The following is a 24723-nucleotide window of genomic DNA, read 5'->3' as shown; positions in this document are numbered from 1 at the left end:
ATTATGGTCATTAAAGACTTGGAACAAAACAGTTAACAGCAGCAAGTAGCTTAGGTTAATAATTAAGCATGCCCAATGGACGGCTCTGAGCTGTCTGTGACAGGCATTGAGCATTTTGAGAAACTAGTCTGGTGGGTTTCAGCACACCGTGACTCGGTTACCCACTCAGGGACTGAACCGAGTGCCTAACGTGACCTCAGACTGAAAACTGCAGTAGAGCTGGCGTCAAAGGGATGCTGGTATCGGAGCCTCTGCACTCCGCTCATTGGAGGAATGGAAGAAGAACAAATTGAATAAGGTAAAAAATACCAGGAAAAAGTCCTAATAAGAATAATAAAAGTGAACCTAAATGATCTTTTAAGCACCTGCTTTGAAATGCAAGGTTCACATGCATCAGGGTTCTTGACTTGGACCCCTACAAATTATAGTTATGTTAAAATGTGCAAGAAATATAGTGAGAGTAGTTACAGTAGGTCTTGTGGTACAATAAGCAATAGAAGCTTAGAAGTTGGCTTTATGGGGACAGTGTGTTTGCCATAGTTACGGGGTAACTAAAGCTTCTGCCCAACTCTCACCTCTAAGAATGTCGCTCTCCTGTTGCACCTTTTCTAGGGTGCTAACCCACACTTCTTCCACCATCCAGCTCCGTGTATCCCTGCTCTTAAGTAAGGAATGTGCAATGTCCCAACAATATCCAGCACCCTTGGACACAAGTTAACCACATCTTCTAATCAGTGTTCAAGAACACTTTGTGCCTATAGACCGCAGATCATTTAAACGGACTGACACATACTGAGAAAAATTACTTAAAGCATCAGGTATTCTGAACTACTGTAGCAGCAGCAAACAAAGAACCAGCCCTTTTTTTTTTTTTTTCTTTGGACAGTGTTGTTTTCTTTAATGTAGCTGTTAATCAACTCAATTGGCTTCATTTTGATGGGTGTTACAGACATTTACAGAAGCCAGCAAAGCAGACAGTGCTATGGACAGTTGTTTAGGCTTTCTTAGGTGACCTGACAGGCAGTCACCAATGGACAAAGGGCTTGAACCAGTGCAGTGTATATCTGGAATGAAGCAAGAACACCACATGGAAGAACACGAGCTCTTGGTACCATCATCCTGCAGAGGAACTGGGCCTTAAGAGAATTGAGGTCTGTTCTTGTCCTTTTTTCACCAACTGACTGGTGGAGCAGGACTGTGAAAGGCTGTCTGCTTTCACATCGTTTTGCTCTTCTGCGTGGGGGACATGGATTCTGCCTTTGAGAATTACTGATTATACAGTGTCTCATACAGTGATTGTGAATTTTGCCCTTTGGATCCTACCATAACAACAATCTGAAATCCTAAATTATCTTCTGGACATTTTATTTTATCTTTATGCCTGGGGCTTTTGTGGTGTGGTTTTAACAACCAAGGGCTGTTCTGGGTAAGGATGTCCCGGTCTCTGTGCTCACTGATAAGAATTTGAGGTTCTTGCTTATTTAAAATGTGGCTAAATTAATTTACCCGTAGTTATTTCCATACTAGTACAAAACCCAGGGTGAAGGCAGTAAAGTTGATGGTCTATATTTTTAAATGTTAGAACAGTTGCTGGCATGGACTTTATAAAGGGAATGTGTGATATGACAGGCTATGATAGCAAGTAAGACCAAGAAAATTCCAAGGCTACAGGGACTCAAATATTTATATTCTTAAAACAATTCCCAGCACCACTGGGATCAGGTGAATACTATGTTCAGTTTTGGGCCCCTCACTGCAAGAAGGACATTGAGGTGCTGGAGCGTGTCCAGAGAAGGGCGACAAAGCTGGTGAGGGGTCTGGAGCACAAGTCTGATGAGGAGCGGCTGAGGGAGCTGGGGTTGTTCAGTCTGGAGAAGAGGAGGCTGAGGGGAGACCTCATTGCTCTCTACAATTACCAGAAAGGGGGTTGTGGTGAGGTGGGTGTTGGTCTCTTCTCCCAAGTGACTAGCGACAGGACAAGAGGAAATGGCCTCAGGTTGTGCCAAGGGAGGTTTAGACTGGATAGTAGGAAAAACTTCTTCACTGAAAGGGTTGTCAGACATTGGAACAGGCTGCCCAGGGAGGTGGTTGAGTCACCCTCCCTGGAAGTCTTTGAAAGACGTGTGGGTGAGGCACTTAGGGACATGGTTTATTGGTGGACTTGGCAGTGTTAGGTTTATTGTTGGACTTGATGGTCTTAAAGGTCTTTTTCAACCTAAATCATTCTATGATTCTATAAGTCTACCTGTGCTCTTCCAAGCAATTTCTAAGCACACCTGTAGGAGCCAGCATGGGCTATTCCTAGTTTGGAGCTAGCTGTGGAAGGCTGGAAAGCTTAGTAACATAGTCAAGTCATTTCCTTTCAGAGCTGGAGAATGACTGTGGCATGATTTAGTTTAATGTAACAGGTGTAACAATTTTGCACAAAGCAGCACAGAGCTAGGAGAGTTTAATACCATTGGCTCTAAATCCTGTAATTGCTTTCACCAATTCACCTGTGCCTAATACTTAATCAGAGTCAGTCTTATGAAACATGGCCCCAGTGGGGCAAAGCTCATCCTGAGCTTGGCTGGAAAGTCATCTGCTCCAAGAAGTGTATGTTCTATGTAGATCTGTTGGGTGGGAGGAAAAAGAGTATGGTTTGCAATATATTGATCCTTTATACTATGTGAGGGATGAATCAGTGTGATGACAGATGAATCTCTGTTATTCCACATGACAGTCCATCTTGTCTGCTGTAACACAGACCATTGCTCCCACAGGTCTGCAATGTGAAGAAAGAATACAGATGGGATTTGTTTTAATGTTACAGGGAAGGTCCTAAAGCCCCAAGCCATGAGCATGGAGCCAGTCTCTCGTGAAATCCCCATCCAAAGCTCAAGATGAACCCTTGGAAATCATCCTTTCTGAGTGCTGTGCTGATATTCTTTGCAGGTGGGTCATAGAGAGGTGTTGTCTTGAACCACACGGGTCATACAACACCAGCAAAATCAGTGCCACTGGGTTGGATACAGACTGACTGAGTGAGACATGGAGAAGCGTCTCTAAAAGATGTTGTATATTATGGGATATTGACTGCAGCATACTGGACATTGTCCACCCTTATCAGTGGCTCTTCATGGCATTATTTCCATAGCCAGTGGAGATTTCTGGATTCATTGCTAATTTTCCCTGTTCTACCTGGGTTCATCTCACATCTGTTGGTTTTCATTCACTTGTTGATAAACACATCCCTGTTTGCATGCTGATATTAAGGGTTCATGATGCAAGTATGGCCAATATTTGGCTTCAGTGATCAATACTGGTGTTCGGTGAGATTGCGTTCATGTGCAGCTAAGAATTTGGAAATCTCCTGAAATGTTAAACAGGAAACTGGATATCACTGTAAAAGGATTTCTGGAAAATTCTGCTATTTGGCTACATAAAAAAAAGAAACCAGCCACTGGTTCATCTCTATTAGCTTCAGAGGATGAGGGTTTCCAAAATAAATCCTAAATTATCTTAAGGATTTGATGCCTCTATGAAAGGCATTGTATAGCAAGTTAGAGGTGACTTAATTTCATGAAGCAAGAGTCCTTTCCAGCCCTGCATTTCTTTCCTAAGGACTTTGTAATGAAAGAGCAGGACAGGCTGTCTTGGAGCCAGGAGAGGATATATTTTGTGGGCAGCCCTAAGTTTGGGAGAGTGTATAGAAGTCAGCAAACACATTTCTTTGAGGGTTGGACGAATAAACATGAGGTTTATCAGCTTTATTTTCATTCTTAAGGAGGATAGGAGGCTCAGACTGTAGCTTGGTTCACCAAGTCCTGAAGGCATCAAAATCCCCCTGAGGGGAAGCAGGACTATTACATGGGGGGAGACAGTTGGGGGGGGGAAGAATGAGCAATGTGACTAATTTGGACACCCAAGAAGGACAAATGAGATGAAGGGTGGGATCACAGGAGGACAGCTGTCAGATTGCTATGTCTTGTCCTGAATGAGATTTTAGATGTTTGCATTACACTTCAGCCTGATGTAGCTGGGTTGTTTTTGCAGTGACAGCCACAGGACTGCCCATTAAGCCCCGAGAGGGTAGTGTCGCTGGAGGAACGTGGATTACTATTACTCTGGACGGTGAGTTTTAAACTCTTATGAAGCACGTGTCAAAGTAACGGAGAGTCAGCCCCATTCTGAGATTTGTGGTTGGAGTGACAACCCTAAGCAACCGAGTCATGGGCTGTGGCACCCATAACATGAAATTGGCTTGAAATTATTACTTCATAAGCTGTTGGTGATGGTTGCTTGTTTTTAAGTTCTTTCTAAGCAAGAGAAGTCAGATTTCTACCTTACTTTTGTAGATGTAGGGCTATAAATTTCCTCCCTGCCACCCTTTTCTTGAAGGACAGCTGAAAGTATCCTCTATTCATAGGTCCTCTGATGATGGAGCTTTAAAAACACTGATGATAAACATGAGAAAAGAGTAAAAATCACAGAAATTGATATGCCATGCTCATTTGGGCCCCAAACCAATTGTACAAAACTAGGCCTGATTTTTTCATCAGTGCTCGATATTGATTTATTGGGAAGAGAGTTGGCTTCTGGGCCAGTTGTATGTTTTGTTTAGCTCCTCAAGTTCTGGCACTGTCATTGATAACTATGATGAATTGTATCAGTCTTATTTGCCTGAATATTGTGTGTTCCCATAGAGATAATGAAATGGAGGGAAGAAAGACAGCTCATGTCTCCAACGGAGATGTTTCCCCAACAGCACTGTGTGGCAGGCAGAGACAGTCACAGCTAGGAACTCACGGTTCGAGCAGAGTCTCTTTTTTTGGTGGTGGGAAGGAGACAGCCAGGCCTTGGGAGAAGGGGAAAAACCTTCCTGAGACCAGGAGGAAATGTGCAGTTTGCTGCAAATCGAGAAGCCACTGGTGGTATTTAAAGTGAGTCACCTGTGAAGATCCTGAGCAAAGGGAGAGTTGTTTGTAAGCCTTCTTCATTTCTAGTTGTATATGATTATCCTACAAAAGTTAAGCATGCTAGTTTATGTTCAGATAAACCTTGACTTTCTGAAGCCTTTGATCCTTTGAACAGCTCACTCTAAAGAAATGGGCTAAGCAGATCCAACTTACAGCACAGGCCAACTTGAGGTCCTGGCAGCAAAACTATGCAAGATATCAGCAACTGCGTAGACTGTCCAACGGTACTAATTTTGCAGGTGCTTTAAGCATCTATGGACATGTGTTTTTTCCAGTGTAGACAGCCGAGGCAATTCAAACTCCCAATAACTGTCAATCTCTGCAGTAGAATACGTGTGAGAGAGACCAAATACTATATTGGAGGCCAAAAAAGCCATGCAGCTGCATGGTGGGATGAACTTGGTCTTAATATGTGTACTGGTTTTGGCTGGGATAGAGTTAATTTTCTTCATAGTAGCTTGTATGGTGCTATGTTTTGGATTTGTGCTGAAAACAGTGTTGATAACACACAGATGTTTTAGGCAGTGCTTACACAATGTCAAGGTCTTTTCTGCTCTTCACACCACCTGCCAGCAAGTAAGTTGAAGGTGCACAAAAAGCTGGGAGGGGACACAGCTGGGACAGCTGACCCCAACTGACCAAAGGGATGTTCCATACCATATGATGTCATGCTTAGCAATAAAACTAGGGGGGAGGTTGGTGGAGGGGCTGCTTCTGCTCAGGGACTGGCTGGGCTTCGGTCGGTTGGTGGTGAGCAATTCTTTTCATTTGTATCACTTGTGTTTCTTGGGTTTTATTTTCCTCTCTGTTATTTTTTTCTCTTTTCCTTACTATTTATTATTATTATTTCTTTTTAATTATTAAACTGTTTTTATCTCAACCCATGAGGTTTCCCCTTCTGAATCTCTCCCCCATCCCACCGGGGGGTGAGTGACTAAGTGGCTATGTGGTGCTTAGATGCCGTCTGGGGTTAAAGCATGACAATATGAAATTACACAAGCATGATTTTACAAAGCCTGATTAAGGGCTCTAAGCGTTGCTCCTAAGGAGAAGCTGGGTTGCACATTCAAAAATGTTTGTCACGTGTGACTGAATGTGAGTGATCCTGTCCTCACGGAGCTCTTCTGATTGACTTTGATTACTTAGGCTCAACATCCCACCAGCTAGAAGGTATCTCTTCAGCCAGCACATCCCAGCTGGAGGTGTCCCTGGTGAATCCAGACCTGCCCAGGTTGCCGTGTGATGTCTCTCCTCTGTATTTTGACTTACCCACTATAAGATGCAGAACAAGGTAGGATCCATGACTATAGTGTGGGTGAGACCGTGCTGTTTTTTTGGTAGGATCCTCATTTTCTTTCAGTGTCTGTACAGGCAGTTGAAGGAATTCCTGTTGCTGCTATTGGGGCTGCACCTAAGCACCTCCTAAGCTGTGTTGCATTTATTCTTATTTCAACATAATGAAGCATTAAGCTACTTAGCATGTGAGTCAGAGTGAGGCTTCTCGGAGAGGCTAGACTACGATCTTCAAAGGTTTGTAGATAACTAATTCTTAGATGCAAAACTCCCAGGAAAATCTTGGCAGGGATTTTACCAGCTTTTGGTGTCCTGGAACTGTCCAAGATCATAGAGGTTATGAGTAGAGCAGGAAATAAATATGGTTTCAATCATCAGCTGGGCAATCTAAGCTCCCTGTTTTCTATTCCGTCATAACTTTAAAGAAGGTTGTTTGACTGGAAGACTAGGGGTGTCTCAAGAGGCTGAAAGAGTGACCCTAATGGGGCACTTCCATCTCTTGCTGTTATGATTTGGCTGGGAGTTAATTCTGCTGTATGCTGTGCTGAGAAACTGTGTGCATTAAGGGTGCAGCATTAATCTACAAACCAGGATCAAGATGCCCTGCAGATCCAGGCAGCCCTGGGTTATTTTAAAACTAATGAATAACAATTATTGTCTGAGCATGTCTAATGAGCATCTCTGTCTTGCATTAACGTACAATTTGGATGGAGTTCAGATGTAGTCCTATCACCTTCTGCACTTAACTGTAATTTCTTGCTGTGCCTCCACATTTCTTTTAAATTGTAGTTTTAGAGTGTGGGTCCATATGTGTAAAGTTTGTGTTCACAGTGTAAATTTGCTTTGTTCTATTGAAGCCTCAGTGGACCTGCTAAGAATGGAGACCCTGTGAAGGACCTGGCATTTCCTAAAAAATAAAACCAATCTGTATATAAATAATATAACATATTTTCTTCCACCTAGGTCTTCACCCCAGGAGGGTTTGTACTACGTGGAGGTGATCTTTAAGGGACATGTGATTAACAACCTGACTGAGGTGGAGAAAGAGAACTATACTTTCAAGGTAACCACCAAGCAAGTACAGAAGTGATGATAAAGAATTCAAGGTATTGAAGGTAGTCAAGCTTCAGACATAGTGTCACAGCGAATATGTTGAAATATTATCTCTCATATACCGTATGTCTGATTGTGTGTCAGGCCAAGAAGTTAGGATGCTCCTTCTGACCCTTTAAAACTAGGTGCATCGAGGTACTCATCAGTCTGGCACTGGTGACCAAAGAGGTCTTTCTGAATTGAAAATCTGGGTCCAAGTCAATCTGACTCTGCACTTAAGCCACACAGTCGGAAGACCCTATTGAGTCGGAAGACCCTATTGAGTCGGAAGACCCTATTGAGTCGGAAGACCCTATTGAGTCGGAAGACCCTATTGAGTCGGAAGACCCTATTGAGTCGGAAGACCCTATTGAGTCGGAAGACCCTATTGAGTCGGAAGACCCTATTGAGTCTTCTTCTGGTGTTACCCTCCAAGCTGCAGGGTGGCAGCTAACAGTCTGCACTGACAGGTAACCATGGGCAAGAACACCTCCCATAGGCACAGCTGGTTCCAGGAAAAGACATCTCTTCAGGTCTAGGACAGCTCTCCACACCTAAAATGAGCAAGATCTGGAAAGCTCAGACCTCAGTTGTGATTTCATATCTGTTGCTCGGCTATTTTGAGGGCTCGCTACTACCCCCCCAGACCAGTATTTTCCCTTTAGCTCTCAATGTCAGAGCACATTGTCTCAGGAAGTTGTGGGATACGGTTAGACCAGCATATATCACACTGATATTAGACCAGTTAATGATGATGGTGTCACGATCTCTTGCAGAGCAGAATCCTTAATCATGGCTGTGTGCTTTGGGATGAGGCCTGGTGTGTTTGGAAGTCACGTCCCACCTCTGTGCTAACTTTGAGTATTGAGCAAGAAAGCCCAGTGTTTTCAGTAAATTGCACATTAAAGCCGAAGAGTCGTTGGGTGGTTCAGCTAGCTTAGAGAGCTGATGAAAAATCACCAGGGGATGCTGTTAATGAGGCACATTCCAAGCTAAATAAAACACAATATGTCTCTTTGTTTTGGGACCGGGACCTGGGAGCTATGCGTATTAAAAATTAATCTTGCCTCCACATTAGATTGAAAAAGCCCGCTGCAGGCAGCAACAAGTCTGAACAGCTCGGAAGACTTGTGTCAGCTAGTAGCCCTAGATTTCGTGATGTTTTTGGCTTCTTTCTCTGCATCAGCTCCAGCCCGGGGTATGGCATGATGTTGCCTTTCCTTCTCAGAAGTGGCTGTCACTGGAGGGAGTTTGTGGCTACTCATTCATTTTTAATATGACCATGAGGAGGAGGGAAGGCAAAGACTGAGCTTTGAAAGGGAATGGGGGTCAAGGAAAGCTCAGAAAAACACCCTACATACGCAGTGGTGTCTTTGATTTGAGTCAGCAAATGAGTTTTTTATGCTATTTATTGGGCTGACAGCAGTATTTGTAAGTGCAAGTGGGGACAGGAGAGGGCTCAAAAAGAAGGTGGGGAAGATTGTGTGGAGAAGGCTCTGAGAAAAGGGTGATTTGGAGAATGGGGACACATGGGAAATGTACTTCTGTAAGGTTAATGAAATGGAGCAGCTAACAGAGATGGAAACAGGATTTAGCCAGCTAGCAGTTCTGCAGTCCAGATTTATGGAGGTATTTGTAGCTTCTAAGAAAGCAGAGAGACAAATGGATTTTACAAAATCTGAACAAGCCAGGTGCCTTTATAAATCACCTTAAGCCCAAGACCTCTAAATACCTTGATGGATCTGACCCTTGCTTTTCACATAATGATTTTCATTTCCAGAGTGCCAAATGCCGCACTGGAGAAAGACGATGACATTACTTTTATTTTCCAGAGCAGATATCTGAGGAATAAAGAACTGATGTGGTTTTGCCAAGGTCTCCCTGTCAAATGCAAGGCTGTGCCTAAATTACTTAGCAAGGCAGGGTCAGGATGTGGTCTCCAGCACTGCCTGGGATCACCTAGCTGCTGCTCCCTGGTGCAGTTTTCTCTGTTCTGGGTGATGGCAAGTCTGCTCCCATTAGACAGTGTGGATCGGGCCACCTCCTTTTTGGACACAGTTTCCCCACATAGCTATAAGCCATGTTCTCTGGGCCAAATACGGTTGGACTCAATCTTAAAGGCCTTTTCCAACCTAAATTATGCTATTATTCTAAATAGCAGGTTCCAAGTTATTTTAGTTACTCATATAGCCGTAGTCCAAGAGCCCACCTTCTCTTTCCATAACTCTCCTTGTGGCTTTCCCATGATATCCAGGTCTTTTTCATTGCATGCCCAGGTACATTCCCACTGACACCAGACCATACTGTCTCAGCTACATCAGCTTGTTACAAGATGATATGCAACTAACCCAGCACTGGATAATGCCCAGTGCGCTGGAGACAACTCCTTATCCGCAGCAGGAATTTTTTAAACACTTCCAAAGGGTTTCCACTGCCTTTTTATTTCCTTTGGTCCTGGGATCCAGATGCTAAATTTGGACATAAGGCACTTCTTAGCTGCTGAAGTCATCCATTTATTCGTCCTGTTTGGTTTGCTGTCTTCCAGGGAGGGACGGGGACACTTACAGAAAATATTGGTTGCATGTGAGTTAACAGTGTGTGGAGGACCATGTGTGCCTCTGGCTGCTCGACGGATGACTAGTGCTCCCACACACAATGCCATTTGAATAGGATTGGGGTCAGCCTAGGCAAAAAATTTCTGGAGTAATTTTGGTTAAAAAAAAAGTCTCACAGATTTTAGAGTCAACTGGAGAAAAGGGGTAAAAGGACTGCTCTGCTTGTTGGAAATGCAGCTAAAGCATATGCCAGGTCAGGTATGTGTGTGCCTCAGCTACTTTGGGAGGCTGATGATGACCTTCCTCCACTTGGAAAGGGTCCCTGTGCGTTCCCCATCTTCTGAGAGACTTGTTTCAAAGCACAGTCTCTCTGCTCCTTCTTGGGCTCTGTTTAAGTCAAAAATAGTACCGCATAGCAGACTTCCAGTATTTCCTTGCTGTTCCCTTGGAGGCCAAGGTAGTGTTTTCCCAAAGACACCTCTGATGTATTATGCTGCATTAAGATGGGCCAATACAAGTATTTTCTTTGCTACACTGCTTCAGGGTACCCAACAAGCTTGCTAAAGGCTATCTGAAGTATTTCATTTCTGTGATGTAGAAATAGTTTTAAGAGTATACTATTGGAAGGAAAAATGTTGCCATAATGCCAGATAAAATGGAGGTCTCGATTTCAGATAAAGCATGGCTTAGAAATTTTATAGTGTATTAAACTGTATCTTCTGGAATTGAGTCTAGCCAGGGTGGACAATTTGGGCCCAAGAGGATGTAAAAATAGCAGTAAGCCATACTCTGAATGCAGAGGGGGCAAGAAGGGGATATTTGTACTCAGTCTCTTCTCGGAGCAGGACTCTGCTTCAAAGATCAAATCTGAAGTGCGAGTCTCTGAAACGCGGTTGCCAACTGTGTCGCGAGCAATGCGTAATCCGATCTTCTCGAACTGCTGCGAAAACGACTGCCATTTAACTACAAATTTCTCTTTGCAGTTCTCTGCTGCGCAGACACCTGTGGTTTACCAAATTAGTCCACCATCTGGCATCCCAGGTACGGGACCTTTCTTTAAGCTGGAGCCCACTTTAATTATTATTTGATGTTCCATATTGTCTTTCTCCTTATGAGGGATCTGTCTTGCTGGGGATTAAAACGGGCACCTCCAGAACTTAATGTCCAAGCTCATGCTGAACAGGAAAATGGGTTTGCACAAGGAGAGGGAGTCTGCAGCACTGGGTACAAGAGAAGTGGGTAAAGTGCAGTGGCCAGGTTATTTGGTACTTGGCTTCTGCAGCCCAGCTCTGCCTGAGTAGAGAGGTGTTGTTCGGCAGATGCATAGGTCTAATCAGTCTCAACTCTTGAGTCATCTGACCCTATTTATTAATAGTTTTAAGAAGAATTAGCTATTAAGTGATGATATTGTAATGCCATACAGACCTTTCGGTTCACGGGGCTTTAGATCAAACTTTAAAGTTACACAAGAAGACAGTCACTGTTTTTGTTCTGAACAGTTAACTGGCATATGGCAGACTTTTCCCCCTATTTCTATTCTGTTTGTATTTGCAGGCTCCTTTAGAAAAAATTGAAAAGCTGATTTCCAAAGTCAAGATTAATCAAAACATTTTGATCTCTCTCAAGAGTGCAGAGAGGTACTTGGATGATTAGAGCACGTAGGTGCTCCTGAATTTAAGTCCATCCCTCAGTTCCAATTATTTTCAGGTGCAGTCCAGCTCCAGATTCTCATGCCTTGTTATAGGGTGTCTGTATGGAGGGTTCTATGTGCTAGCTGGCTCTCTGACCTCCCAGTTGAGTCAGTGAGGAATGTGAGAGTAACACTGAGTGTTTGGTGCTATTTGAGATGTCCTGGAGCATGAAGGAGCTTCATGGAGCCGGTAGATATGACACAAGACCAGGAAAACTCGTTCCCTTCTGGAGCAACAGTGGGAGGATAGGGTGCCTCAACATGATTTAAGGCACCTGTGTGTAGGCTATGGAATGAAGCTGTCACCCAGTATGGTCAAGGGAGTGTCGGGAGTGGTTCAGCTGGCCACGTATATGCTGAGGTCCTTCTTTGGACCCTGATCCTGTCTAGTGTACAAATGATGTAATTTTGGTTGCCTCATGAGGTTCTACAGTGGAATTTGGTTAGAATGTGGTGTTTAGTTAATGAAAGAGTTGAGGAAAATGTCTTCTCAGTACAAATACTAGAGATCTGCTCAAAAAATTAGGAATGGACTTTTTTGTGGGAAACAAAGACCTGTGTTTTGGAAAAGTGAATTAAGTGCAAAGTCACTTAGAACTACGGTAGAAGATGAAAGTAGACATCAGTGCAACCACGTGGGCACCTCTCTGCAAAATCTGCAAAGATGAAGAATTTCTTTTGTTCAGCTCGCAAAATCTGCAAATAAAAATTCTCTGCTTTTAAAAGACTCTCTTCAATTTCTATTTCCTTTTAAACAGGAAATTTAATAGATATCTATGGGAAGACAATTGCTGGAAGATATGAGACCCTGGACTTCAACGTGGATTATATTGATGGGTAATTATATATAGGCTGCTATCTGACCCAGTCCCTGTAAATTGGCATTTCTTCCATCAGCCTCCTTGACAGCAATAAATTGCAACCAGTTGGCCCAGAATTGCCATTTACTTCCTTTGTGGTTTATTGCAGCTCATGAGTTGGGCTCCAGCAAACTTTGTTAATCTAATTGCAACTGGCCCATTAAGCTAGTTGGTTTCTTTACTGGCAGCACAGTCAATCACAGCTCAGTGTGAATTGTACTGTAATTGCATCTGGTTGCTGTAGATTTTATTTTGGCTAGCAAATTAAAATTTAACTAATTAAAATAATGTCAGAATCTAAAAGTTAAATAAATTTTCCCTTCCATTTGCATTTTTAGAAAAACTATTAGTTTGAAACAGATGCTCTGGTGAGTCAGGAGACAAAGCAGAAGTCTTTTGAAACAAAAGGCTTTGTTGTTCACTGCTTTAAACCCTCTCTGGTCACTTCCTTGCTCTCAAGGAAGGTTTGATTTTTATTTTCTACTGCTTCTGTGCTTACATGCAACAGAGCAAAGCAGGTAGATTTTAAAAAATTACTTCAGGCCAGCAGCAATTTAAGTACAGTCAATCCAAAATGAGCATGAATGCTGACCTGCCATCTCTCACGTGTATTTCCATATGTGTGGAAGTGTTCTCAGGTACTACTGAATTATGATTTCTTTGCGCTTGTGTCAATGGCAGTGAAGAACAAAGCCCAGGCGAGCGTTTTAAAGATAAACTATTAATCTGTAGTTACTGTGCTGACATTTTAAAGATCATTTCAGGAGCCAGGGAAAGTGTGTATTCTCAGTAGTTAGAAATTTTAATTGCAGCAGCAGATATTTGATCACTAGATGCTTTTTAACTACTACTCAGGCTGAATGGACTTGTCCCTTGCTAAGTAACTAAATATTCTGCTACTGTGAATGAAAGTCCAGTGCAGATTCCTGCCATACCAGCTGCACCCATTTATCAGCCCTACATTTTTTATCACTGGATGCACATTAACATCCTTTGTTTGATATTAAGTATTGTTTTACCTGCCTCTAGTCGAATTGTGAAACCTTTGATCAGTGGGAAGAAAGGCTGGTCTGCCTGACTGTGGGTTGGACGTGCCTGCATGCTCCCTTGCTAGATTATTCATTTACAGCTTAACCTCACTATTGCCAAAAAGGAAATGGCCTCAAAACCTTAGCATACCAGACAGGTTCACATTGTAGCTTCATGTGAATAATTTACCCATTTTTGGTGTGTTAGTAAATATGTACCAGGTGAGGACTTGGGCTTGACCAGAGCAGTCTGTCACTCAGTCACACTGATTCAGGATTTGGAGCAAAAAAGAGAACTGTTTTTATTCCAAGCATGTTCTGCACCCTTTTCCATGCTTTGTATGGGATGCAGTGGTCCAGTGATGCTGAACCAAACATTTTGCAGCACTCAATTTTTTCTATTCAACCTTAAAAGGAAAGGCATCTCAGTATCAGCAAGCTGTATTAATAAAAACCAACTCTTAATAAAACCTCATAAAACTGCACTCTGAAGCATGGGCCATAGCAAAGTGTTTGCACTACAGGTTTTAATTGCATATTTTCCTTAATTGCCTGTTAATTCTCAAAGAATCATTGCCAACCTTTGCTTATTATGCTAATTGCTGTGAATTTATTACTCCCACCTGATTTCTCCTCTCCAGTAGAAGTTGTCCCTTGTCATATTGGTTCTTTAAGGTGGGGATACTTGAATTTGATATTGGGAGCTTGGATGATTTCTAGCAGAGGTTGTTTGTAGTGTTTTTCCTCAATGAAATAAAGAAATGACTGAGGTGCATCTTGAAGCAGCATGATGCTGTACTTGTGCTGCCTGCTGCTTCTGGAAGGTAAGGGTGGGTATAGTCCTTGTGGGGCTCAGACTAGCAACCCTTCCTTACAGGGAGGAGGTAGCAGGTCATTCAGAGCTAGCATAGGTATCTTGAAGATGGTCCTGCCACAATCTTTACAGAGGTGCAGTTCCTGCAGTATTTTGGGAATATACTTTGCAGGTGAAGAGAGATAAGAACTTAGGGTTTGTCCAGTTTTCTAGGAGGTTAATAAATGCTAGATACAAGTGAGGGGAAAATCCTGTCCCACTTGAAAATATTGGCTGCTGATTTTAACAGGATCAGGGTTTTATTCGTGAAACTTTGTTGTATCGTATCTCATGTTCCCTGTTTATTTCTTGCCTAGACCAGCTATCCTTGTGGCAGAAGGAGATGGATGGACCAGTCTCTGCTCTTTTGCTGACAGGGGAGCTGGAAGCATGTCAGTTCTTGACTTACCGTTGGTTTGCATTGGTGCAAGGGCTCAGCACATATGTGCACAACAATTTTTCTTGGCTTTTGAAGAAGTTTTTCTGTTTTGGCTTAAGATGGAGAGGGACCATGGGGAGTTGACCACATGGTCTGTGACAGGGGTGGGTGAAGGCTGCTGTCTCTCTGTGGCTCTAACCATAACCTGGCAGGGCCAGGGGTTGCTCTCTGGTCCAGAGTGATATGCTATGCCCTGTCCACATCTGTTCAACTCTTTCAACTCCAAAACAAGGTAGCCATTTCCAAGCTGCCTATTGACCCTGGTCAATGCATTGTCTTCAGTCATATATAGACACTAATTTGAAAGGTGGACTAGCTGACCTGAGCCCAAACTGGGCAAATAGAGCTCTAAAAATTTAACAGGATAGGCATACAGGCTCTGGTGCCTGGGCCTCAGCACTGTTCACTTATTGGTATTAATGTATCCTTGTCTTCTGTAAGTTGCAGGAGACCCAGCCCTGGATTTAGACTGCTGGCTCTTGCACCCTGTTGAATTACAGAAAAAAACATGGACTCTGCAGCAGTGTTTCTTTTTATGAATGATGCAATTCTCACAGTGCCTGCGAAAGGGAGGCTGCTTTTACAGGGAACCAGGGGAAAAACCTGCTCCTGCAGAAGTTGGTGCTAAGACTCCTGGGGTCCTCAGCAGGCCCTCTTATTGCACTGTAAAATTCCTTCTGGCTTCCAGGAGGGGGACTTAAATGCAAATGTGAGTTGATGATGGGACTTGCATCATTCCATGGCTCCAGAAGGTTGATGTAATGCCAGCATGCCTGGTTTAATTGCTACCTGCCCCTCCTTACAGATTAGGGACATGCAGAGGTGCAAGTAGAGGGGAAACACTTCTGTCATCCTATTCACCCTCACTCTGTGCCCAGACTTGTCTCCCCTCAGCTCTTAGTTCATGTGGGGGTTCTTAAGGTCACCAGCAGGATCAGCTTCTGGTAACAAGGGTGAAGGAGCCAATCTGGAGCGCTGGGTGTTGCTGGCAATCTTCCTCCTAAGCTGCTGAGCTCCTGATGGTCGGTGGGGAGATGTGAGATGTGTTGTTCCTCTCCCACCTCACCTATTTCTCTCATCTATTTCTAAAGGAAGCCAAGTGTGACTAGCTCAGATGTGTAAGTCCACATCTTTGGTTAGATGATTCTCACTGTATTTTGCTTTTTTTGCTCACGGGGCTTAGCAAAGTCCTTTGTCTCTCCACAGCTACCCTATTTGGTCAGAGGATGGACTGGGGACCCTGCAGTGCCGGGTGGAGGGGAACCACATAGGTTGGTGAAAAGAGGGGAAAAAGGATGGGTTTCTGTTATTCCTGCAACTCCAGAGGGCAGAGGGAGGGCATCCATCACAAGTTCCTGCTCTGTCTCCAGTTAGGAATTTGCCTTAGGGTTGAGTCCAGAAATGCTGCTTCATGTCAAGACTTACTACAGTTCAACACAGCCACTGCAGTGATCCTCATCCTCTGTGCAGCCTTGGAGAAAATGAAGTGTGGTGCTTAAGTGAAACCATGACAGAGACGATGTGAACATTGCTGATAGCAACAATGTGGTTTGGGGTCTCTGCTCAGTTTACATTGTTTGGGATTTTTTTTACTTCTTGTGTGTGATGGACCTTCCCTTTACTGCTATGTTATCAGAGAGGAATAAATTGGATGCCCACTTCTATTCATGATCTCTCTGGTAGCAGGTTGGATCCCTTTCATTTTTCCTTGCTTCCCAGCACTCTGAAGAAGCTTCTGATTTCTTTCTGAGGCTTTGTCTGAGCAGCAAGCTTCCTGCCTGGGAAGATGATCTGAGTTAGATATCTAAAATAGAAATTAATATCTAGCTCTCATGTAGACACTGATGGTGCTATTCAATAGCCTTGGGGTATCTGGGATCTCTCCAGAGGGGTGTCAGAGATAATGGAAGCCTTGAAGGAGGTCTGCACCTTCCTAGCATGGCAAGTGAGGTCAGATGGGATCCACGGGTTCTAGGATGACAGAAAGCATTTATACTTAGGCAACCAAATCCTGCCGCTGAGATTCAGCTTGCGGGTTCAGATACATAACTGTACTTATCTACAGTATAGTGTCTACTTATGATCTCTAATGATTGGTTTAGTTCCCACACACACACTCTCTGCTGAAATCAACACAGTTATACTGTTGTAAGGAAAGTGTAAGGAAGAGGAGAATCAGGCCCAGGACACCTGGACAAGGTTTGGTAGGACACACTCTTTGTGGAGCCCTCCACACTTCTGCCATAAAGCATATTTGTTTTCTTTCCTCCAGGGTCCCACAATGTCAGCTTCTCGGTGTTTAACAAAGGAAAGTGAGTAAAAGAATCTTTTTCTCTCTTTTTCTGTGGTTTTGCATGGGGATACAGCTGCATTTGAGTCCAGGATAAGTGCATGACATTTCTACTGAATCTTGTGTTTCATTGCTTAGAAATGAGGTTTTGCGATCTTGAGAAAACAGACGATCATCAGACTGGGAATGAAAAGCAAGAATGTTCCTCCCCCAAAGCATCTGTGCTTTGGGGTTTTAATATTGTAGCTTTAGTGCCCAAAGCATAAGTCATCTGTTGAGCCTAGCTGAATAAAATCCTTTCACCTTCCTTTTAACTCCTCATCCATACGTAAAAGAATTTAGCCAGGTGAAAATGGGTTTTGACACTGTCAAAATATACTGTACAATGGGATGGTACTTCTAATAAAGAGTTTCAGCCATGTAGCTGAGTCTCTTGAATCAATGCCTCAGTGTGCTGGTGAAAGGTGTTGTTGGTCCTTGTAGAAATGTTCCACTGTTCCTCTGGAGAGCGAGTGTCCAGCTCCACCAAAAGAAGGTCGTCTTTAACTTAAATGGCCAAGGATCTCTCAGGCATTTTCTCTCTCTTGCAGGTCAGCAGTCCACAAAGGTGCTTGGCTTATCAGTGCCAAACAGGAGCTTTTCTTGTATCAAACGCATTCAGGTATTGCACTGATCCACCTCACTGCCTGCACTGTCTTTTGGCAGTCCCACCATGGTCTAAGACAAGACCTCTGGCTGTTGCTCTCCCAAGGATGTAATCCTGTTATGTCCTCATTTTGGGTGTGCCACTCCCCTGGTATAGGCTTGACTACACAAAAAGCTGCAGATCAAAAATTTCAGGAAGAGCAGATTTGTGTGCTGCTGTGGGCTATATCCTACACCCCCAGTGAGTTAGTGTTCCTCTCAGGGTTATGTTTGAACTCTGTTTTGGACAGCCTAACCTGAGACAGTCAGCCAGAGAACAGCAATATTGGCAGAGTTTGTGATGACGCTGCTTTATTGTTCCTTTTCATGTCAGATCAGGTGTAGACTTGAGACATTACATCTAGAGAAACCTTTCCCCCTTAAATCACACTGTATTTGGTAAGGTTGAGATTTTGGAAATGCAGACCTTTGGATGAGATAGATCCCACAACAACTACAAGGAGGAGATGATGTTCAGCCCCTCCAAGGATTGAGTTCTGGATAAATGGTGAATTGCAGGTTCCTGCACCATTAGATTTAAAAATAAATAATTAAGGTACATTAACAAAAACCTCCATGTGACATTTCCGGCTATATTGTAGACAGCAGACAAGGAAATCCTGAGCACCCACTCAAGATTATGGTCATGGGCAAATAGTGTCCAAGCTTCAAGGAAGCCAAGGCAGAAGTAGGGGATCAGGGACTGCAGAGCACTGGGCAGCCTTTGACCTTAATCAAAGGTTGCATAAATCTGAAAGACTGCTTGGCTCACCTGCACAGGTCCCTAGCAAGGTCCCACCAAGTTTTTGCCATTAAATTGGCTGAAACTAATGTAATGAATGCACTAGTTCCTTATGGGCTGTATCTGAGAAGCTTGGTTCAAGAGATTACAAAAGCATTATATTTTGGTTTTTTAGAACATAGCTAATGTGTACCTGCATTTTATATATTTTTTTTATAGCATACAGCTTGTTTCACCTATAAATGCAAATCACTTTGTAAAGGATTGTAATTTTATGTCAAGTTTTATTTACAAATTGAGGCACAGTATAATGAAATAACCCTGAATGGAGTTGGCAGAGCACCAGCAGAAACAAGATCTGCCAGATCTATCCAGTAGACAGTACTGCACTTGACAGTAGTCAAATTGCAAAAATAAAGTTTAAATATCAGATAAACTAAGAAAATGCAGATCTGGACAAACTACCCTCATCTTTTTATTAGTCTTTTTTCAGAACTATGCAAGTACAATTGGGTGGTTAAACTAGGACATCTGAGTGCAAAGTGAGTAAATGTAATCAAAGAGCAAAATAAGTTTCCAGTGTGGAAGGGCATGCCTATAACAGAGATATAATCCCGAAAGTTTCTCGTGGTCATCATATGGATACTCAGATGTTCAGCTCCCTCTGTTTGTCCCTGAAGCCTAAGGGACAATTGGGAAGTTTGGTAACATCAAAACCTATAGGTTACTTTAAGAAGCGAGTCAGACAAGGTCAAAAGGATTAAAGCAGTTTTAATTCCACCTTTTTTTGCAGGGCTCCTCAACAGCACAGAACATACCGATTTGCAATCCGAGCATGACAGATGCAGCCACTGCTAAGTAACAGTGCAAGCATCACAGTATTTCTCCTGTCATGCAGCCACATTATCCATGTTCTTCATTCCTGGTGTAATCCTAGTGGCTGCCCAAAACTCCATGGAGGATCAGTGAGATGCCAGACTCATTCACAGGAGACTGCTCCGGCAGAGAACAGTGCAAGTGCACTGCTGGCTCTGACAGAAATAGGGCTGGGATTAACCTTTCCAAGGCTTGTTTTCAGATTCCCCTTTTCCTTCCTCTGTAGAAATAGCTGCTGTGTTCCCAGCTGGTGGGAGTCTTGGAGGAGGCACTGATCTCACTGTCACGGGGGACTTCTTTGAGGAGCCGGTGCAGGTCACTGCTGCAGGTAAGAGAACATATGTGTTAAACATTTGGGTTTTTTCCAATACAGTGGTCATGGCCCTGACCACAAAACCCAACTAATGATGATGGATATCACCATGGGAGTTGTAGGACTCACCATCAGGAAGGTCCAGTTATTCTGACTGTGGGCATGACCCATTTTGCTTGTCTGATAGAACAAGCCCAGGCTCTTAGCAAAATGTTGACCCCTTTTGGAAACAAGATGGGTTCATGATGCAGCTCAGCTGTGTTTCCAAGTCTCACACAGCACCTTTGTCTCCTTTTCCTGCTCTCAGGTGTCCCCTGTAAAGTCAAGCATGTCTCTCCCCAGCAAATCAGATGCACCACTGAGCCTGTCGGCAAGGGCAGGAGGCTTGGTGCCCCCCAGCCAGGTACAGTATTCAAATAACTGTCAGTCCAAACAAGCAAACACGCATGGAAATGGAGAGCAGAAATTGGTTGGTGATGAATGCAATCAAGAAACAGGGCTTTCCAAAACATAGTCTGCTTCAACATTGAGCCAGTTTCTCCTGGGTTTGATAGGGAGGAGGACCATAGAAATGATCAGAGGGATGGAACGTCTCTCACAGAATCACTAAGGTTGGAAAAGACCTGTAAGATCATCAAGTCCAACCATCAACCCAACCCCACCATGCCCACTAAACCATGTCCCACAATGCCTCGTCCACACGTTCCTTGAACACCTCCAGGGATTGTAACTCCACCACCTCCCTGGGCAGCTTATTCCAGTGTCTCACCACTCTCTCTGTAAAGAAATTTTTCCTAGTATCCAGCCTGAACCTTCCCTGGCGCAACTTGAGGCCATTTCCTCTTGTCCTCTCCTATGAGGAAAGGCTGATGAGAGAGTTGGGGTTGTTCAGCCCAGAGAAGAGAAGGCTCTGGGGAGACCTTGTAAAGAGGGCTTATAAGAATGATCGGGACAGACTTTTTAGTAGGCCCTGTTGCAACAGAACAAGGGGTAATGGTTTTAAACTAAAAGAGAGGAGATTCAGACTAGATAGAAGGAAGACCTTTTTTTAAAATGAGGGTGGTGAGACACTGGCACAGGTTGCCCAGAGAGGTGGTAGAAGCCCCATCCCTGGAAACATTCCAGGTCAGGTTGGATGGGGCTCTGAGCAACCTGCTCTAGTTGAAGATGTTCCTGCTCATTTCAGGGGCTTGGATTAGATGACCTTTAAAAGTCTTTTCCAACCCAAACCATTCTAGGATTCTAGAGCAAGGAAAGGCAAGGTGGAGAGCTCAGCCCACCACTTGCAGCTGTGTGATAGTGGGAGGAAGGTCAGCCTGGTGTGTAGGCCTGTGGAAAATGAGGGGAAAAAAGTATGGATAATATTTAGAGGAAGTATAACTGAGCTAGAGCTACTGCAGAGGCTTATGGGGATACTGCTTAAGTGGAGCACTGCAGCAGGAAATTATTGTGCATAAAATGAGGCTTAGCTCATTTTGACTGTGGGTCATCTCAGTATCTTTTCCTGCAAGAGCAGATGTGAGCTTGGTTGGATGCTCTGCTCTCTGCAGAATTTTGTTCTTTCTATTGGAGGATTTCAAGGTAGAACAAATTCCCTAAAGCAAGATCTGTGTTCTGCCTTGGACTGCAAAAAAGACCCACAAACAGAGCCAACTTATTATTAAAATTTTCTGTGCTGGCCTGCCTCCTTACACCACTGATTCCAGCACGTGCTCTGGGATTTCTCTTGGCTGCTACTGAGAATGCTTTTATTTTAACTTTCTAGGAAACAGAGGGCTTCTCTTTGAAGTCTGGGATGATGCCTCTGATCTGACAGAAACAGGTCCTGGATACAGATGGCAGTTTGTACCTAATGCCAGTTCCCCAGTAAGATTTCTGTCTGGGGCAAAGAAGTCCTTCAGGTACTCAGCGATCTTAAAAAGAGATGAAGCCATGGCAATCACCTTTTAGCAGTGTAAGGTGTAGCAATAACACCTGACAGCTCTTTATAGCAGAGCCTTAGTGTATAGCTCCTATAAATCAAAGCAAACCCTCTGCTCCGAGGAAGCTCAAAATATGCAGTGAAGTGTTTTATTTTCCCTCCTTTTGCTTTCACTCGGTATTTCTGCTTTACTTGGCCTAGTTGTGCTGAAATGCCACAAAAGCAATTGCTGCGGAGGTAGAAGGAGCTCCAGCTAGAGGCTGTCTTGGGCTGGAGCTCCAGCCAGATGTGGAGTACCAGATTCTCAGCTGATGTTGACAGCTGCAGCGCAGGTGGAGTTAATGGAAATAAACGGTTTTGCCCCAAGCTGTGAAAATACCTGAATCGTGTTGGTGCCCATTGCCTTTTCGGATACACCCTTGAAAAGCTGTTCAATATGCTTGGATGCTTTTATTTTTCCATTGCTTCTCTGTTTTTCTTAGTTGATCTTGTGTGTGATTTTGAGCTTCTTCCTGCCTGTTCAGGGTTAAGATTTTGCTTGAGAAGAAACACAGAAAAGTGACCAACAACAAAACCATACTTGTTTTCATGGAGCTATTTTTTTTTTCCATTTTGAAAAATTCTGTAAAGCATAAATGGCATTTAATGTGAAAGTTGGGTCATTTTGAGGTTCCTTCAGTTTTAAAATCTCCGAGTTTGTTTTGTTATAACCTGGTCTCACAGTCTTTCCTTGTTACTCAGTGTACAAGTGAAGGTGGGCTGCGGGGCTGGGTTGCAGTAACTCTTTTGTATATTATGGATTGTTCTGCTTTTGCTTAGCTCCAGGCTTCGTGGATTTTTTGTGGCTCCTCAGACCAACAACTACACCTTCTGGATTCAGGCAGATGGTCAGGCATCTCTCTACTTAAGTTTGTCCCAAGATCCAGAACATAAGGTATTACTCTTGGCAGAGAAAAAATGAGATCAATTAAAATGGTTTTAATTAAGGTCATAACAAGTGGAAATTTCCCTAGTGTGAATTGGCTTATTGGCCCTTATTATGAATCTATTGCAGAGTGAAATCTGTATGATTATGCTTGATGTTTTACATTGACCCTATCAGCCACTCAGCTCATGAAAAACTCACTCTTGCAACCAGAGTCTTTGAATGTCTTTTCCAGAAGACCTTTTTGTTAGTTCAGCACATCACCATCATGAACAATCTGTGCAAGGGGACCTGGAGGTTTGCTGTCTGACTTCCTCAGTTTACCTCCTTTTTTGCCTACTGAAATTTTGCCGTCTGGAAACATTGGTCCTTCCCTTTGTAAAGCTGAGAGGATGCTATAAATGAAGGTGATCTATTTCTCTGGGCTATTCTTGAGCCTAGCAACTGAACAGAGCTAGAAGAAATATAAAGGACTTTTTATCTATTAAAAAAAAAGTAGCATTACCGGTCTTACTAATGGTAACATACTACATCTCAGAAGGCTGTAGACATAGTTCGTTCTTTTGTATTTGGAGGACACGAGATGTAGAACTGAAGCCATCCATGAAAAGTTGCATGGGGAACTCATTACTGCTAGCGTCGGCCATGAGAATTATCTTCCTTCAGGTATTGAACCCAAAACCAAAGCTCTTTGAGATGATGGCTTTTTCCTGTATAATAGGAAGGAATGTGTCAACCACCAAGCCACTGCTATCAGCTATAAGCACAAGTCTGCTTTTTTGGAAATGTGGTATTGGAGAAAGTGTCTTTTGGGTCTGGAGAAATGTCTCTGTAACTGATTGATTTGGTTGGTCTGGACACAGGTGAGAATAGCTTCTCTCCCTGCCGGCAATTCGGAGTGGTCAGAGAACTGGGTGAAGAGCTGGAGTGAGGGTTGGCAGCCAAAATCCCAGAAATTTGAGTTAACTGCTGGTTCGAGGTACTACCTGGAAGCACTGCATCATGGAAAGGTACCCAGCAATGGGATGAGAGTTGGAGTCCAGATACACAACACATGGCTGAATCCCCACGTGGTGAACAGCTACTACATCGAGAGACATGAAATTCGGGCTCACGCCTTGCAACTTCCAGAAGTGCAGGTCAGTGCTGTGTGCTTCACCCTGGGAGCTGGACTGGCCCTGATTCAGTTGATATAGACGGCAGCAAATCCTAATTGTAAAGGTCTTGTTGATGCTAGGCGTGAAAGTGTGTTCCCACCTTGTTTTTGACCTGCTGAGATAGTTGATGAGAATAGCATCATGAGCTGAAGGTGTTTGTGGCTTTTACACACATTGGTGGCTGCAGGTAAACCTTATGGTTGCATTACAATCTGCTCATGCATTAAAATGTAAGCAGTGCTGACTCCCTTCAGGTTTTATGTCACTCATTAACGCCTCACCTTGTTAACTAATGCTAATTAAATTAATACAAGGTTGGGATAGTTTTTATTTCCCCTCCTTAGTGACAGCACACTCAGTGGGTGTTATCTGGTCAACCCTATATTGCAATCAGATGATAGAAACTTTGAGCGTGATGAAGTGCTCAGCAATGAGGGAAGTTTTTCCTGGTGGTTAAACCCCACAGCTGCAGGTCAGGAGCTTTAGGGACCATTTGTGGCTGTCAGTGTCTCTGTACAGGTCACGTAACCCTTGTGATCCCATTAATATAAGAACAGGAGCCCAAGGCTTGCGTCAGGAGAGACCATGGAAGACAAGCAGTCTAAGAGTCACTAAAGGGGCTTTTGATTCACAGAGACTTAAAAAGGCAAAATGCTGGCTGTAAAATCCTCCTTGGTAAAAGATACCAGGTTTGAAATCTGTGCATCTCATGCAGTTTGTATCTGTTTTCATTTATTTTCTTATTTGCTTGCCAGATGTTGACTGTGTCTGGTACAGGGTGTTTCAGTATCTCCTGGAATAACGTATCGCGCAAAATGATCCCCACAAATGCTACAGCTCGTCAGGTAGGTGTCATTAAACGCAGAAACCCAGTCCTCTGCTGGGGTGTAATTGATGGAGCTCTGGTACTTGACAGCAGTTAAGCATTTGGCCCAGAAGCTGAGAATTTTTACATGACATAGGGGTGATTTTTATTACTGGGAGTGTCTTGCAGTGGGATTTTTTGGGGGGGCTGACTCCCAGGTATACTCTAAGCATATCACAGTA

General features: G+C 43.5%; 1 protein-coding gene across 1 annotated transcript in view; it reads left to right on the top strand.

The window, feature by feature from the left end:
* The first annotated feature begins 2882 nt into the window (after window positions 1-2882).
* The window catches only part of PKHD1 (PKHD1 ciliary IPT domain containing fibrocystin/polyductin), a 267464-nt gene continuing 245623 nt past the window's right edge, over window positions 2883-24723 (top strand). Inside the window, exons 1-16 of the mRNA XM_059831956.1 lie at window positions 2883-2934; window positions 4036-4113; window positions 6105-6249; window positions 7215-7314; window positions 10882-10939; window positions 12347-12425; window positions 14647-14721; window positions 15975-16039; window positions 17041-17080; window positions 17649-17719; window positions 19587-19688; window positions 19981-20076; window positions 21439-21574; window positions 22414-22528; window positions 23383-23658; window positions 24432-24521. Coding sequence (XP_059687939.1) covers window positions 2883-2934; window positions 4036-4113; window positions 6105-6249; window positions 7215-7314; window positions 10882-10939; window positions 12347-12425; window positions 14647-14721; window positions 15975-16039; window positions 17041-17080; window positions 17649-17719; window positions 19587-19688; window positions 19981-20076; window positions 21439-21574; window positions 22414-22528; window positions 23383-23658; window positions 24432-24521 — 1578 coding nt within the window. The remainder of the gene's footprint in view (window positions 2935-4035; window positions 4114-6104; window positions 6250-7214; window positions 7315-10881; window positions 10940-12346; window positions 12426-14646; window positions 14722-15974; window positions 16040-17040; window positions 17081-17648; window positions 17720-19586; window positions 19689-19980; window positions 20077-21438; window positions 21575-22413; window positions 22529-23382; window positions 23659-24431; window positions 24522-24723) is intronic.

This window comes from Gavia stellata, chromosome 2 (genome assembly GCF_030936135.1).
Source record: "Gavia stellata isolate bGavSte3 chromosome 2, bGavSte3.hap2, whole genome shotgun sequence".
Classification (NCBI taxonomy): Eukaryota; Metazoa; Chordata; class Aves; order Gaviiformes; family Gaviidae; genus Gavia; species Gavia stellata.
The sequence above is the reverse complement of the archived record's forward strand: the minus strand, read 5'-3'. Positions and strand labels throughout refer to the sequence as shown.